A 17,299-nucleotide genomic window follows, 5' to 3' on the forward strand; every position below is an offset into this window, starting at 1 on the left:
TTTATTATATGCACAAAATAACTGAAGTAGACATATATTGAAAAATCTACACTCAATAATGCACTGCTTGAGTCCACTACATCTCATTCTCCGATTGGGATTTCTGAACTCTATTAAGTATTATGGGACCACGGATGAAGAAAGTTTTGGATCATTTCAGATTTTGGGTATTCGGATAAGGGGTACTCAATCTGTAATAATTTCAAAATCAAATGTAGTTATCACTTACCTTATTCCAATCAAAACACAGACCAAGTTTATGAAGTTGTTCTTTCATATGCGCAATGTTACTAGAAGTAAAGATAATAATATTTTATTTTAAAATATGTATCCAAATATTGCAGGTACTACAATTAAAGTTTCAGAAAATCTGGTAGCTACTGTGTATTGCTTAATCAAGAGAAATAACCAAGCATGAACAAAATGAACAGCTGAAGCCCATATGCTTTTTAAGATAAGCACCACCATACCTTTAATCCAAGTTCCCAACTGATCCGACATCCACAATTCCCCAAGAAGCCAACAAAATACATCCACAACAGCATAGATTAGATCAGCATTTCTCATCCTGTGGTCCACTGATGATCCACAGTAAAGACAAATATTAGAACTATAGAACACTGCAGCACAGTAACAGGGCCTTCAGCCCATCCAGTACATGATGAACTATTTATTCCACCTAGTTCCATTGACCTGCACCCAGACCATAGCCCTCCATACCCCACCCATCCAAATACCTCTCCAATCTTCTCTTAAATGATGAAAGCGAATTTGCACCCACCACTTCTGCTGGCAGTTGGTTCCACACTCTCATCATCCTGAATGAAGAAGTTCCCCAATGGGAACGCTATATATTAAGGAAACTTTTGTGAACACATTTAACAAAGTTTAATCATTCCAGTCCTTTTACAGCAGTGGTTCTCAACCTTTTTCTTTCCACTCACATACCAATTTAAATAATTCATCGGTGCTCTGTGATTTGTAAGGGATTGCTTAAAGTGGTATATGAGTGGGAAGAGAAGGTTGAGAACCCACTGCTGTAGATCCAATTGTTACTGAAATATTTTGCTTTGATAAAAATTGTCATTGGGCCATTTCCTTTGGAGTTATGAACATGTACATATCGAGTCAATTAGGTATGATTAAAACAATGGTTTTTCAAACTTTTTCTAACCATCTTAAGCAACCCCATACTAATCACAGAGCACCTATGGCATAGGGAATACTTAAAATGGTATGTGAGTGGAAAGAAAAAGGTTGAGAACCACTGTTTTACAGTATGGTAGTCCGAGTCAATATTTGGAAAACTAAAATAACCTTCAATGACAACCTTATGCTTCTTTTAACTATCTGCTATCTCCCAACAAACCTGATCCTCCAATTCCCATTGACTATTGGGAGATCAATAATATAATCACATTAACGTGGCCATCCTTTTGTCATTCCACATTTCCATCCATATAGCCTCAGCAGATGAGCCCTCCAGTCTGTCCTGTCTGAGCACTGCTGTTGCATTTTCCCTGATGAGTAATGCCACTCCTCCCCTTTCACCCTTTCCTCTCTATTACATCTACAACAATGGAACCCCAGAAAATGGAGCTGCTCGTTTTGCCCCTCCTGCAATTAGGTTTCACTAGAAACCACAGTGTCTTGGCTGCTTGCATTGAAATAGATGCAGCTCAGAACATTATTCCCATCATGCTCAACTTTTCTTGATCTGACTTTGTCTGCAGGCTTAACAATATCCCTTTTTTAATAACCACTTCACAGTCTGCTCTGGAATCTGTTTCCCATCCCCCTACATCACGAGTTTAAACTTCCCAGAGTACCACTAGCAAACCTACCCACAAGGTTTTTGATCCCCCTCCAGCTCACATGCAATATTGCTCTGATTTACTGATACTGAATGTAATACATTAAACAATATTGTAAATTTGACAAGAAAAATAACATTAAAATATGTTCCCATGAAAGGAAAATAAAAATCCAATCAGCGGCCAGCCTCAACCCAAACCACCCCTGCTCAATGGTGATCCTTGATAAGTAAGGAATATATATGTAAGATTAACTGGGTGAAAGCAAGGTGGATTCTAAAAAAAATGTAAGATTTACAACCCTCTGAGTGAAGATTAGCCAATTAAGTAAACACATTAGCTAGGTTTATTGGCTATGTAAACTTATGTCTACTCAACCTACATTTCAAGGCAAAAATTTCCTGGGTTTCAAATCAGTGCAAGTCATTCCCCCCTCAACTTCACAAAGTCTTTTTTCCCCCCAACTTCAACATACAAATTAGCTTGGACTGCATAGATTCGTCATTCATGCAACAACATTCAAATAGCTTAACTGCAATCCAGGGCACAACAACTCTACTTGTTGCATGATCCTAATTATTTCATATGACTGACATGCAGCTGCTATGTGAACCATGTACAGGGATGCACAATCGTAGAACTCAATAAAGCTTCTTGGTGGCACATCTTAAATCCATAATGCCCGCCAACACAGAAGGGCTGCAGCAGGCACAAGGGACACCAGTCTGAAGACAACCCTCCATTTTGACTCATCCATAATTTAGGTCAGTCTTTTTAAGATAAATTTCTTCAGTTTCCTTTCCTTTTAAATTGCTGGGAGTACAATGAGAGTGCCAATGTTCAAGAAGCCAAATATCTACCAACTATTTCTTTTGCTCATATTTCTCCTATAGATACCTGTGGAATGTTACCTGTTCAAAAATAGTGCTTTATGTCTCCATCCACATTTATTTAAATATACCCTGTTACAAACTGCTACGAAGTTTCCTAGTCCTTTAACTCCAGCTGCTATTTTATTTTCAGTAAGCTTTCAAAACTTCCATTAAAATGTCAATTATTATAATCATTTAGTTTCAACAGACACCCAAGAGGCAGAAGCATTAGGAGTGAAGAGCATCAGCTTTGCCAAGCACCTAGCGTGAAAAGAAGATAGCTTCTCAAGAAAGCGGTTTCCCCTTGCAGAGCAGAGGCAACCCAATTAACTGGTGCATGCAAAAGAAAGGATGACCTCCTTTTGTACCTACAGTTGGATTGAATCCTCAAAAGCCGAAGCCTCCACCATTGTATAGGGAAGGGTGGGGGGGGGGGGGGGAGTGGAATTTTCTTGGTACTTTGTTGCTTTCATGTACTTTGTTACTTTCATGTTGCTTTCAACTTCTCAGATCACTCCCAGGAGTCAATGCTCACGTAAACCTACCTACCGTTTTTCATCGTTCCAATGTACACCCAGCAAGAAAGGCATCAACTGTGCAAAGAGAAAAAGAGTTCATTTCTATCAGAACTCTGTTTCTCTATTGCTGCCTGACTTGCTGCATACCCCAAACATTTTCTGTTTTTATTTCAGAATTCCAGCAACTGAGGTATTTTTGCTTTTACACATATCCTTCCATTATTCTTGCATCATTCATATGTATGTTTAGCTTCACCTTAAATCCATCTGCACTATTGTCAAAGCAACAGCATCTCCAAAAGCTGCAATCCTCACTGAGAAGAACAAGTGTCGTTGATGCCCGGATAGCAAATCCCCCCTTAAAAACATGCACCATCATGATACAGAAATGTGTAGCTATTTCTTTACAGCTGGAGGATTTGAAAAAATGCTGAAAATCCATAGCCGCGAGAGGCCCTTTCCTTACGGATGTCTTTCAAGTGACATCTCATCGCTGCTCTTTCCAAGACCATGTAATGAATATTATCTGATTATGAAACATAATTTGGACAACAGTTCTGAAATGTCCATTTTTAGACTTGCGTTACCTTTTTGTCCACTTTTCTGGATCCAAACCACGCTCAATTGCAGCATTTTCTGCTGGCAATCCAAATGCATCCCATCCCATTGGATGCAAGACCTGCAATTCAAAGAAGTAGATGACGACTTCCCTATTATTGAAATAAATAACCATAGAAAATTACAGCACAGAAACAGACCCCTTTGGCTCTTTCTCGACTGTGCCAAACCATTATTCTACCAAATCCCACTGACCTGCACCTAGTCCTTAGCCCTCCATACCCTCTGTCTTGGGTAAACTTATACCTCTCATTTTGTTCATTTTAGATTGGTCACAGTGTTTGAGCTACCGAAAGAAAATAGACACACACACCGAGAGCAGTTCAGTTTATACAAATGTTTATTACTAATTTAAAAGCTGATTTCACACTACAATATGCAAGCCCTTCCCAACTATACTTATCAATGCTTGGACTGGTCCCAACTGCCGAAGCGAGGCAACGACTGCACACTTGTAGTAGGTTGTCAGGGCCCCGGTAGCAGCTTCTCCACCTCCCCCGACCGGGACATTGCTCGGACTCTGGCTGTTCTTCCTTCTTGACAAGGGGTGTTCCCACCCCTCGGAGAGTCTAAACTTCAGCAGCAGGACCACAGGCTTATATACCCCAAAAACAATTAATCATGCGCCTACTCCTTCTAACATTTGTCAGTCAAAATCAAAACTGAACATTATATTCTACAATTTAGAAGATTAATTATTATGGAACCAGGATGTTATGATTTCCTGGTTTATCTCGTAGATACAAAGACTTATTAAAACTTCTCGAGCAAGACAGGTTGTGACCAATTCGTCAATTTCAGAGTGTTGCATTTGACAACTGCTTTCCCTGGGCCTCACAGTGGAATTCCATTTCAAAGTGTATCTTCAGATAAATCCCCATGGCTGAGTTTAATTACATCTGCTAGTTCTGAAAGTAAGGTGACCTGCGTGTGGACCCAGTGTCGTCAGTTCCACATAAGCAAAAAGCATCTGGGCACATGGTTTTAATCCTCCATTACACCCTCTTATCCATGTACCTGTCCAAATTCTTCTTAAATGTTAAAAATGATCCCGCATTTACCACTTCAAACTCCATGTGAAAAAACTTCCTTTAATGTTCCCCCTAAACTTTTTCCCTTTCACCCTTAACCCACGTCCCCTGGTTTGTATCTCACCTACCCTCAGTGGAAAAGGTTACCTACATTTACTCTGTCTACACCCCTCATAATTTTGTATACCTCTATCAAAATTTCCCTTATTCTTCTATGCTCTGGGGAATAAAGTACAAGCCTGTTTAACCTTTCCTTGTAACTCAGTTCCTGAAGTCCAAACAACATCCTAGTAAATCTTTTCTGCACTCTATAAATCTTATTGATATCTTTCCTGTAATTAGGTGATCAAAACTGGAGACAATACTCCAAATTTGGCCTCACAATATCTTACACAACTTTACCATAACATCCCAACTCCTATATACATTGCTCTGATTTATTGCATTGCATTGTCTCTTATTGGTACTTCAAAAATTGATTTAGAAAACTTTCCTGAACACATTTGACAAACTCCAAGCCATCTAGCCATTTTACACTAAGGGAGTCCCAATCAACTTGCAGGAAGTTATAATCTCCTATTATCACAACTTTATGTTTCCTGCAGCCATCTGCTCTCTCTCCATATATTTTCTCCTCCAATTCTTGCTGACTTTTGGGCAGTCTATAATACAACACTATGAGTGTGGTTATACCTTTCCTGTTCCTCAGTGGATGAGCCCTCTCATCTGTCCTGTCTGAGCACAGCTGTTGTAGCCACGTACTACTCGAAAGAAGACACACACACGTAGTGTAGTCAGGTTAAGTTCTGAGTTTTATTAGGGCTTAGGCCCAACTTTTATACTTGCACTATTCCTGTCATGTTCCCCTTTGGCTGACGTCACAACATGCATAACAAAACCGGGTTTCCTGCACGCAGGTACTTCCCTGCATAACAATGTCCTTCTTCCCCAAGTGCTGTCCCTGTCTGTTGGCTGTGCAGCAAGGCCAGTGCCATTTTGGGTCGCTGACCTTTAAGATGCCCTTGCTGTTCACCCACCGGCTTGCTTGTTGGGGGCAGTGCTGCTGCATGGGCTGTTGGCCTTTGGTTGTGTTCACCGCCCAGAGCGCCAGCTCGCTCGCCACTGCGGCGGACCACCACATGCCACCCCCTTCCAAAACTGGCAGTATTGTCCTTGTTTTGTCCTTGGTGCCCAGAGGCAAAGTCTCTGCAGCTTTCGGTGGCCTGCCTCTTCGGCGTGGTGCTGTTGTCTCGACCAGGCACGCCAGGTCCCAGTTTGCCAGCTTCAGCCTGTCTGGGGTGAAGACCTCCTTCTTGCCTCCGACTTCCAGCTCGAACATGGCCCCGTTGTTGCAGTTGACTCAGAATGGACCCTCGTATGGCCTTTGAAGTGGTGGATGATGTGGACCCCTGTGAATGAAAACATACTCACAGATCTGTAGGTCTTTGGGCACGTTAATCCTCATGTGTCCGTGCCTGGAAGGTGGAATTGGGGCCAGGTTGCCGACACTTGCTGAGGAACTCTGCAGAGTCGTACTGCTGTCTGCTTGGGGATAATACGAATTCCAGTGAGACCACCAGTGGAGCTCCGTAGATGAGTTCAGCCAAAGAGGTGTTGAGGTCCTCCTTGGGTGCCATTCGGATGCCCAACGGCGCCCATGGTAGCTCGTGTGCTCAGTTGGGTCCATGGAGTCTGATTATGAGTGCGGTTTTGATGTGCCTGTGGAAGCACTCCACCAACCCATTGTGCTGTGGGTGGCGAGGTCAGATCACAGACTGGAGGTGAACTGGGCCCCTCTGTCAGATGTGATGTGGGATGGTAACCCGAACCATGCCACCCAGGACAAGATGAGGGCCCTGGTGCATGAGATTGTGGACATGTCTGCCAAAGGGACTGCTTCTGGCCACCTGGGGAAGCGGTTGACCATTGTGAACAGATAGTGGAAACCATGGGATACCAGCAAGGGTCCTACTAGGTCCACGTAGATGTGGTGGAACCTTCGTTCTGTGGGTTTGAAGTGCTGAGGTGGGGTCTTGGCATGCTGCTGTACCTTGGTTGTTTGGCACTGCATGCATGCCTTCACCAACCTGCTGACATGTTTTTGCAATCCATGCCACATGCATTTGCTGGCCACCAGACTGATGTATGGGTGACCAGTCTATGGATGGAGTCAAAAACCTGCAGTCTCTAAGCCGCCGGGATAATGGGTCTGACCTGGCACAGGAGGGTGGTGTTACCTGTGCTGACTTGTATGTCCTGGAGCTGCAGTCCTGATATGGCAGTCCTGTATTGGAGCATCTCCTTGTCTTTCTGCTGCGCCTCCGCCAGTGCCACGAAGTCCACTCTCCTTGATAGCGTCTTGGCAGCTCTGCATGATTCTGGCTGCAGCTTTTAGTGACAAGCCCCAAGGATGCTGAGCACTCTCTCTTCTGTTTCCACAGACGTCCACTCATGCTGCGACTTTCCGGGGGGGGGGAGGGGGTGGGGAGGTCGTTGAAATCTGCAGCAGCCAGGAGCAGTTGGATGTCCATGGGCAGTTGCTCCAGGAATGCTTGCTCAAACATGTTTGCCCAGGAGGGCTGATGGAGGCCTGTCCCCTAGCCCGTTCAAGTGGAGCAGATGTGCCTCTCTCTCATGCCGTGAAAGCCCAAAGGTCTCAATCAGCAAGTCCTCGAAGGCGGTGTACATGCCTTCCGATGGGGGCTCCTGGATGAAGTTGGCCAACCGGCCTGCTGTGTCCTGGTCAAGGACACTCACCATGTGGTAGTACCGGGTGGATTCTGCTGGATCTGAAACTGTGCCTCAGCCTGGTCAAACCACATGCATGGTTGATTCGTTCAGAAGGTCAGCAGCTTGAGTGCGATTGGATTGACTGCTCCCTGTTCACTCAACACTGGGTTTAAATGCCGTCTAAACTATTGGGGTCACCAATTATAGCCATGCGCTACTTAAAAGATGACACACACACGTAGTGTAGTCAAGTTAAGTTTTGAGTTTTATTAGGACTCAGGCCCGACTTTTATACTTCCACTGTTCCTGCCGTGACCCCCCCCTTGACTGACATCACAGCATGCATAACAAAATTGGGTTTCCCGTATGCAGGCACTTTCCTATATAACAATGCCCTTCTTCCCTGTGCGCTGTCCCCGTCTGTTGGCTGAGCAGCAAGGCCAACGTCATTTTGGGATCGCTGGCCTTTAAGCTGCCATTGCCGTTCACCCATCGGTTCACTTGTTTGGGCCAGTGCCGTTGCGTGGGCTGCTGGCCTTTAGTTGCGCTCACCACTTGGAGTGCTAGATCGATCGCCACCGCGGCAGACCACCACACTGTGATATTTTTCCTGGCCAGCAATGCCACTCCTTCCCCTTTCACCCTTCCCACTCTATTGCATCTGAAACAATGGAAGCCTGGAACATTCAGCTGCCAGTCTGGCCCCTCTGGCCACCAAGTTTCACTAATAGCCACAATGTCATAATTCCTTGTGCCAATCCACACTCTAAGCTCATCTTGCTTTCCTACAATACATCTTGCATTGAAATAGATGCACTTGAGAACATTTTCACCACATACAACCCATTGACTTTTAACTGTGCATACAATGTTACCATCTTTTTTCTCTTCCCCTTCGCTCTGACTCTGCTTCCCATCCGCTTGCAAGTCTAGTTTAAACCCCCCAGAGCTGGTCTAGCAAACCTACCCACAAGGATATTAGTCCCCCTCCAGTACAAATACAAGTCATCCAGTCGGAATATGCTTTTCCATTAAACCTATTTGCAGTTCTTTGTACTTTCATAAGACTCTCAATACGAAGATATTCTTCATGATAGATATTTTAAATTGTATACATCTAGTCTGCTTTTAAAATATTAGAAAGTCAACCTGATCCAGCTATTTTTAAAAAACTGGTGTCAGTGAAATTGGCAAAGAAAATTGTAGATTATTAAAAAAATATGATTCATTGACATCCTTCAGGGAAATAAATATGCTGACCTCGCACTCTGATCTATATTTGATTCAATATCCAATGAAGCCAACTCTTAAATGCCCTCTGAAATGATCTTTGGATCAAGTGTAATAAATGAAAGAAAATAAACATTAACATTATTGGCAATACAGACATCCCATGAAAAATTTTTTTTTAAAACCTCAAAGGAATATTTTTAATGAAGTTTAAAAATTAGCTTAACAGAATTGAACATTTTTTCCTAAATTATATCTGATTACTTAATGATATAATCTGTGTTTCTTTGGAAAGTTTTGCATGCTTGAATATGTTTTAACATGATAAGTGTTGTATAAGTCAGGTGGGAGAAAAGATTCCATATGAATAAGAGAATTTAATTTGTTGAATGATTAATTTCAATTATTTGAAAATTATTTTTGGTAAAAAGTCCTATGATGTGTCAAAATTTAAGACCAGAGATATGATCAGAAGTTGGGAAATTTACACACACTTTTTATTTAGATTGGGATTTATTTTTTTTAAAACAAAATGATCAGGTGAAAGTCCTCTTATTCTCTTGGTGTTCTGTGAGAATGGTACAGAGGTGATCCGCTGGTCAGATTTAACCTGAAAGAGACTCCCAGGAATTAGATTTTTTTTTTAAAACTGGCTTTTATACCCTTTCTCTTTTTGAGTTGCCTTCTGTCAAGGCTTGGAAACTGGAAAGCCAACCCATATTAATGGCATATAAGAATTATATAATAATTATATATATATAATAGTTTTCTTCTTCTTTGGCTTGGCTTCGCGGACGAAGATTTATGGAGGGGGTAAAAAGTCCACGTCAGCTGCAGGCTCGTTTGTGGCTGACCAGTCCGATGCGGGACAGGCAGACACGATTGCAGCGGTTGCAAGGGAAAATTGGTTGGTTGGGGTTGGGTGTTGGGTTTTTCCTCCTTTGCCTTTTGTCAGTGAGGTGGGCTCTGCGGTCTTCTTCAAAGGAGGCTGCTGCCCGCCAAACTGTGAGGCGCCAAGATGCACGGTTTGAGGCGTTATCAGCCCACTGGCGGTGGTCAATGTGGCAGGCACCAAGAGATTTCTTTAGGCAGTCCTTGTACCTTTTATTTGGTGCACCTCTGTCACGGTGGCCAGTGGAGAGCTCGCCATATAATACGATATAGTTTTAATACTGCTTTAATTAACAAGAGAAAACATTTTATAAGAGAACAAGCTACAAGTATCCATCATAAAGAAAAACACAATAAAAGGTTTGGAAAACATCAGTGTTCTGTTACATAACTTTAATCATCTTCACTGACTGAACATTTATCAGTATCGCCACTGCCAAAGGCCAAAAACTCATCATCACTACTGCTGGTATCACTGTCTTCAAATAATGCCTCATCCTCAGTGTCATCAAGGTCATTACTAACTCCACATTTCTTAAAGGCCTTCACAATAACTTCAGCTCTTACATTTTCCCAAGATGTCTTCACCCGCTCACACACTTGTGTCATAGTGGGACATGTCACTCTTCCTGTTTATGTGAGTTCACGGTTTGATTCTCCCATCCATTTGTTCCAGTGTTCCCTCATGCTATTTTTAAATGGCTTGTTTATGCACACATTAGCTCGTCAGACTACCAGGAATTACAGCTATCTGGGTTTTCAGTTCTCCCACCTTCTTTTTTTAAACAGCTTCAGTTCTATGTGCCCTTAATTGATCCCAGACCAGAAGTCCAGGTTTTTTTTAATCATCCACTGGGACGCTTTTGCAATATTTTCTGTAACCATAAATTGATTCCAGCTTCATTCATTCAGCCTTTTCTTTGGAGTGAATCTTTCTTCTAAATATTACAAACAGTGGCAGTTTTCTGCCATCAGTACAACAGGCCAGAACTATTGTATAGTGTATCTTCATGACCAGTGGTTTTTACTATGACTGTTTTAGCTCATTTGACACTCACAGTCTTGATGGATGGTACATCGAATGTTATTGGAACTTCATCCATGTTCCCTATTTCAAAACAAATTATTTTTCATGCATTTATTACAAATTTATGAAATGCTAATATTTTGTCTTCATAATCTGCTGGCATTTTTGTACACATTGATAAACCAGTCTTTTCATGAACCTGTAACACCAGCCATTTGTTCCTGCAAAAACTTTCATTCCTTTGTTCTTTTCCGAATCTCCTGGCCTCATGAATGATCTTGGTAGGAATGCATTTCCCTAAATACCTCTCATTCATCACCCATTTTTAAAATCCTCCTCAAGTTGTGGCCAACATGGGGCTGGACAATGAAGGTTGTGTTTACCCTTTTTAGCAGTCTGTAGCCATTTTTTTGTTTGGTTTCTCCAATCACGTATCATTTTTGCTGTTGGCGTTCAAAAAAAATTTCACTGCTGCCTCATTATCAAGCTCCTTAGCATAGGTTATGACTTTTAGTTTGCATGAAATAGTGTCACCTTCTTGAGGATACAAATGCATTTGTATTTCGGAGCGGAACACAAGATGGCAACACTAGCAAGTATGATGATCTCTCAACATATTCACCAAAATGTCACCCTCGCATACAGACCCAGGGACTTTTTTTGAGTGATTTTTTAAGTAAAAAGGTCTTATATGCTGTCAAATACGGTAATCTCTGGAAGGAAAAATTGTTGTAGATTTCAAGCACAGAAAAGATCATTCTGCCGTGCTATAGATTAGGTACTCTTTATAATTTAGATACATAACACATATTTGGTACTAGGTCCTGAGATTACTGACTAAACACTGGCTTTACACCCATGACTGTGTGGACCTTTGGTTGATTGAAAACAACATGAATGCAGCTGCACAAACAGATTTTTAATCACTTTGCAAAGCGTGAGAACTCCTTTACAGCATGAAGTACTGCCAAGAACAGCAGTCTCGCCACAAGAGTCTGCCTCGTAGCTTACAATAATTATACATTCCAACTGTAGGGGCCAAAATGTGTGAAGAATTTATTTACCTTGTTAGGTAAATTTGGTCTCTACATGATCATTGGACACATCAGAGTTATTTTTTAAAAAACTTTTCACGGCCATTTTTGTTGTTATGCGCATGCACAGTTCCAGGAGCATTCACAGGGAGTTCGTTGGAGTGCCGACTGGAGCATGCACGGTGGGGCAGAGTACAAATCAGGAGTTTAGATATAATACTATAAACATGGAGCCAGAGAAGGGTGAGTGAAATGCTCATAACTTTCGTTGACCATGTTAGTTGACATAAATGTTACAGCAAGTTTAAACAGATGTTATTTATAGATATTTTATTTCAACGTTAAAGAAGATAATTTAATGTGTTGGAATAAAAGATTTAAATCAGTGGTTCTCAAACTTTTTCTTTCCACTCACATACCACTAAGTATTCCCTATGCAATAGGTACTCTGTGATTAGTAAGGGATTGCTTAAAGTGGTATATGGGTGGGAATTAAAAGTTTGAAAACCATTGTTTTAGTCATACCTAATTGACTCGTTATGTGCACAGTTTCATAACTCTAAAAGAAATGGGTCAATGACAATTTTTCTCAAGCAAAATATTTCAATAACAATTAGGTCTTGAGCAATGATTCTGAACCTTCCCTTCCCACTCACATACCACTTTAAGCAATCCCTTAATAATCACAGACACCAATGACATAGGGATTACTTAAAGTGGTATGTGAGTGAAAGAAAAAAGTTGAGATTCGCTGATTTAAATACATTTGGACTGTATTGAAACTAATTGAAAATGTGTCACTAATAAGTGTCTCACTTAGCCTTCAAGTGACTATTTATTGGATCAAAGTCACTATACCGACGCCAAGGTTTCTAGAACATTTGAACAAACTGCTCCATAAGTACATATTTCTTAGAACTCTCTTGGGATTTGTTAATCAGAGTTGTATCCTTTTACTACATTACCAAATAAGGAGGTCATTATCAGCTCTAGCTGATAACAAGAAAGAAAGGATTGCAGCCAGCTTCTCTCTTCCAGTCAACATTTAAAAACTTACATTCTCAGTTAGCCACAATTCAAATGCTGTCTCCAAACTTGCCAATCACACCACAATCAATGGCAGAATCATAGACGGCAATGAGGAAGTGTATAGGAGGGAGATAGATCAACTAGTTGCACTCGACTTTAGCAAAACCAAGGAGATGATTGTGGACTTCAGGAGGGGGAAATCAGGAGAATACACACCAGTCCTCATTGAGTGTGTAAAAAGATTAAGAACTTCAAATTTCTGGGTGTCAATATCTTTGAAGATCTGACCTGGGGCTTTCATGTCGATACAATCACGAAGAAGGCTCACCAGCGGCTATACTTTGTGAGAATTTTGAAGAGATTTGGTATGTTACCAAAGACTCTTGCAAATTTCTAAAGGTGAAGAGTTTTCAGACTGGTTGTATCACTGTCTGTTATGGAGGTGCCAATGCACAGGTCAGGAAAAAAAAAGAGTTGTGAATTCGGCCAGCCCAATTATGGGCATCAGTCTTCACTTGATGGAGTGAAGACTGATACTACAAGAGACAGTGTATTAAGAAAGTAGCCTCTATCCTTAAGGACCCTCACCACCCAGGCTATGCTCTCTTCATATTGCTACCATCAAGAAGGAGGCAGAGGAACCTGAAGACGAACACCCTGCTTCTTCCCCTCTGCCATCGTTTTGAATGGACAATGAACCACAGATACTACATAATTTTCTCTTATTTTTGGACATTTATTTATTTTTAAATGTAATATAGCAATATTTGCACTGTAATGCCGCAAAACAACAGATTTCATGACAAGTTCTATCCAATTTATTCTTAAAACTTGAGAGCGAGTCTGCATTAACCATTTCAGATGGCAGCTTGTTCCACACACCCACCAATCTCTAAGTGAAGACATTTCTCCTAATGTTCCCCTAAACCTTTCCCCTTTCACCCTAAAGCCATGTCCTCTTGTATTCATCTCTCCTAATCTCAGTGTAAAGAGTCTACTTGCATTTATTCTGTCTGTAGCTCTCATAATTTGTAAATTTCTATCAAATCTCCCCTCATTCTTTTATGCTCCAAGGAATAAAATCCTAACCTATTTATTCCTTCCCTATAACTCAACTCCTGACGATCTGGCAACATCCTAGTAAATCTTCTCTACACTCTTTCAATCTTACTGATATCCTTCCTGTAGTTAGGCAATGAGAACAGCACACAATTCTCCATATTTGGCTTCATCAATGTCTTGTACAACTTTACCATAAGATCCCAACTCCTATACTCAAAACTTTGATTTTTGAAGGCCAAGATGCCAAAAGCTTTCTTTACAACCCTGTCTACCTGTGACACCACTTTCAGGGAATTATGTATCTGTATTCCCAGATCCCTTTGTTCCTCCGCACTCCTCAGTGCCCTAGCATTTACCGTGTAGGTCCTTTCTTGGTTTGTCCTTCCAACTTGCCACACCTCACATTTTCAGGCCCATTTTTCCAGTTGGGTCAGATCCCTCTGCAAGCTTTGAAAATCTTCCTTGCTGATCCAATTTACCACATTATCATCCAGATAATTGATATAGACAACAAACAACAATGGTCCCAGCACTGATCCCTGAAGCACACCACTAGTCACAGGCCTCCAGTCTGCAAAGCAATCATCCACTACCACTTTGTCTTCTCCCATTCAGCTAATTTCGAATCCCGTTTACAACCTCTCCATGGACACCTAGCGTCTGAACCTTCTGAATTAATCTCCCATGTGGGACCTTTTCAAAGGCCTACCTAAAGTCCATGTAGACAACATCCACAGCCTTTCCATCATCTACTTTCTTGGTAACCTCCTTGAAAACTCTATAAGGTTCGTTAAATGCAACCTACTATACACAAACCCATGCTAACTATCCTTAATCAGCCTTAGGTTGTCCAAATACTTGTATATTCGATCTTTCAGTACACCCTCCAATAATTTACCTACTACTGACATCAGGCTCACTGGCCTGTAATTTCCTGGTTTACTTTTGGAGCTTTTTTTAAACAACAGAACAATGTGAGCTACCCTCCAATCCTCCGGCACCTCACCTGTGGTTAAGGACATTTTAAATATTTTTGCCAGGCTCCTGCAATTTCTACACTAGTCTCCCCCAAGGTCCAAGGATATATCAGCAATTAGTGTAAAACTGCCTCCAGAAACTTTGCAGACAATATCCTGTTCTTTTTTTTTTAAAAATAATTTTATTTAATACTTCACTGCGAACCACATTAGTAATATGTACAAATATTCAGCATTAAAATATACACAGTGACATTTTCCTTTTTTCCCCTTCCCCATCCTCCCCACCCCGTATTAACTTAAAGCAAGAAATGAAAGAACAAAGGAAGAAATAAATAATAGAAAAAAGAGAAAGAAAAGAAAAAGAAAGTGTCATCCAATATTTCATATTTAACTATTTTCATAACTGTAACATCATGTCAAGAGATGGAGGTCTGAAATTGGCAGTTTCTAATATACTTTATGTATGGTTCCCAAATTTGTTCAAATAAAGCATATTTGGCATTTAGATTGTAGGTAATTTTATTCTAATGGAATACATTTGTTCATTTCTATGTACCATTGTTGCTTCCATTTTCCAAGTTATCACTGTGCACGTTTTTGCTGCCCTGTCTAATTTTAGACCTAATTCTTTCTTTTTTTATGTTGTTTAACAGGAAGATTTTTGAGTCTTTTAGTATCCAATTTTTTTGTAATTCTATTTAATATTAGGTTTAAATCCTCCCAAAAATTTTTCACTTTATGCATGTCCAAATTGCGTGTATTGTTGTTCCAGTTTCTTATTTACAATGGAAGCATTTGTCCAACAGTGTTGGATTCCATTCTTTTAACTTTTGAGGTGTAACATTTAATCTATGTAGCCAATTATATTGGATCATACGAAACAGAGTATTTATTGTATTAATCATGGTCCCTGCGCATAGTTCCTTCCATGTTTCATTCTTTAATCGTATATTTAAATCTGTTTCCCAATCTTGTTTGGGTTTATATATTGCTTCATAATTTTCCTAGTATTGCAATTTACTATACATGTTTATGATTTTTTTTTACTATCGCAGCGTCTGTAATTAAGTATTCAGAGAAGCTACTCTCAGGTAATCTTAGACTAGTTCCCAACTTTTCTTTTAAATACATTTTCAACTGATAGTATGAAAATATTGTATCATGTGATATTCCATATTTATTTTTTAACTGTTCAAATATCAATAAATTATTTCCCAAACAACAATCTTTTATTCTTTTAATTCCTTTTCTTGCCCATTCCTTAAAAAATAAATTGTCTATTGTAAAAGGAATTAATGGGTTTTGCATTAGTAAGACCAGGGTTGTCTGATATTTGATAATTTATCACCTTTCGCTCCAGGTGTATTCTCTTCATATTTTTAGTATTTGATGTAGTATTGGTGGATTATTATTTTGCACCAGTTTCTCATCCCATTCATAAAGTAAATGTTCTGGTACCTTTTCTCCTAATTTATATAGTTCTATCTTGAGCCAATCTGTTTTTATTTCCCATCTGATAAAAATCTGATATCTTAACTGTGCTGCCCTGTAATAATTTTTGAAATTTGGTAACAGCAATCCTCCTTTTTAATACACCCGTGTTAATTTTTCCGAAGCCACTCTTGATTTTTTTTTTACCCTTCCATAAAAACTTTCTTATTATTTTATTTAATTCCATAAAAAAATCCCCTGTCAAGGGAATTGGTAATGTTTGGAACAGATATTGTAGACATGGAAATACATTAATTTTGATGCAGTTTACTTTCCCTATTAAAGTAAATGGTAAGGCTTTCCATTTCTCTGTCTTTCTGTATTTTTTTTTAAATTAACGGATGGTAATTTAATTTATACAAATGATTTAAATTATTATCTATCCTGATATCTAGATAACGTATGGCCAGTGATTGCCATTTAAAAGGGGATCCCCTTTTACATTTTGTATAATCGACTTTGTTCATTGGCATCACTTCACTTTTATCAATATTAAACTTGTATCCTGATATCTCCCCATATTCTTTCAATTTTGTATATAACCTTTCTATTGATTTATCTGGGTCCGTTAAATATACTATAATATCATCCACAAATAAGCTAATTTTAATTTCTTCCTCTTTTACTTATATTCCCTTTATCGTTGGTTCTTTTCTTATCAGCTCTGCCAATGGTTCTATAGCCAAAGCAAACAGGGATGGTGATAATGGGCATCCCAGTCTTGTTGACCTACTCAATTTAAAGTGGTCTGAAACAAATCCATTTGTTACCACTTTATACAGTGCTCTTTTGTCAGTGACAAAAGGCAAAGGAGGAAAAACCCAACACCCAACCCCAACCAACCAATTTTCCCCTGCAACCGCTGCAATCGTGTCTGCCTGTCCCGCATCGGACTTGTCAGCCACAAACGAGCCTGCAGCTGACGTGGACTTTTTACCCCCTCCATAAATCTTCGTCCGCGAAGCCAAGCCA

At 40.2% G+C, this 17,299-nt stretch overlaps 1 protein-coding gene across 2 annotated transcripts in view; it reads right to left on the reverse strand.

The window, feature by feature from the left end:
• lars2 (leucyl-tRNA synthetase 2, mitochondrial) overlaps window positions 1-17,299 on the reverse strand; it is a 125,235-nt gene that overhangs the window by 93,542 nt on the left and 14,394 nt on the right. For both annotated transcript variants that reach the window (XM_069911617.1, XM_069911626.1), the window contains 2 exons: window positions 3,792-3,883; window positions 230-290 (listed from right to left, as the gene is read on the reverse strand). In XM_069911617.1, coding sequence (XP_069767718.1) covers window positions 230-290; window positions 3,792-3,883 — 153 coding nt within the window. The remainder of the gene's footprint in view (window positions 1-229; window positions 291-3,791; window positions 3,884-17,299) is intronic.

This window comes from Narcine bancroftii, chromosome 1 (genome assembly GCF_036971445.1).
Source record: "Narcine bancroftii isolate sNarBan1 chromosome 1, sNarBan1.hap1, whole genome shotgun sequence".
NCBI classification, from domain to species: domain Eukaryota; kingdom Metazoa; phylum Chordata; class Chondrichthyes; order Torpediniformes; family Narcinidae; genus Narcine; species Narcine bancroftii.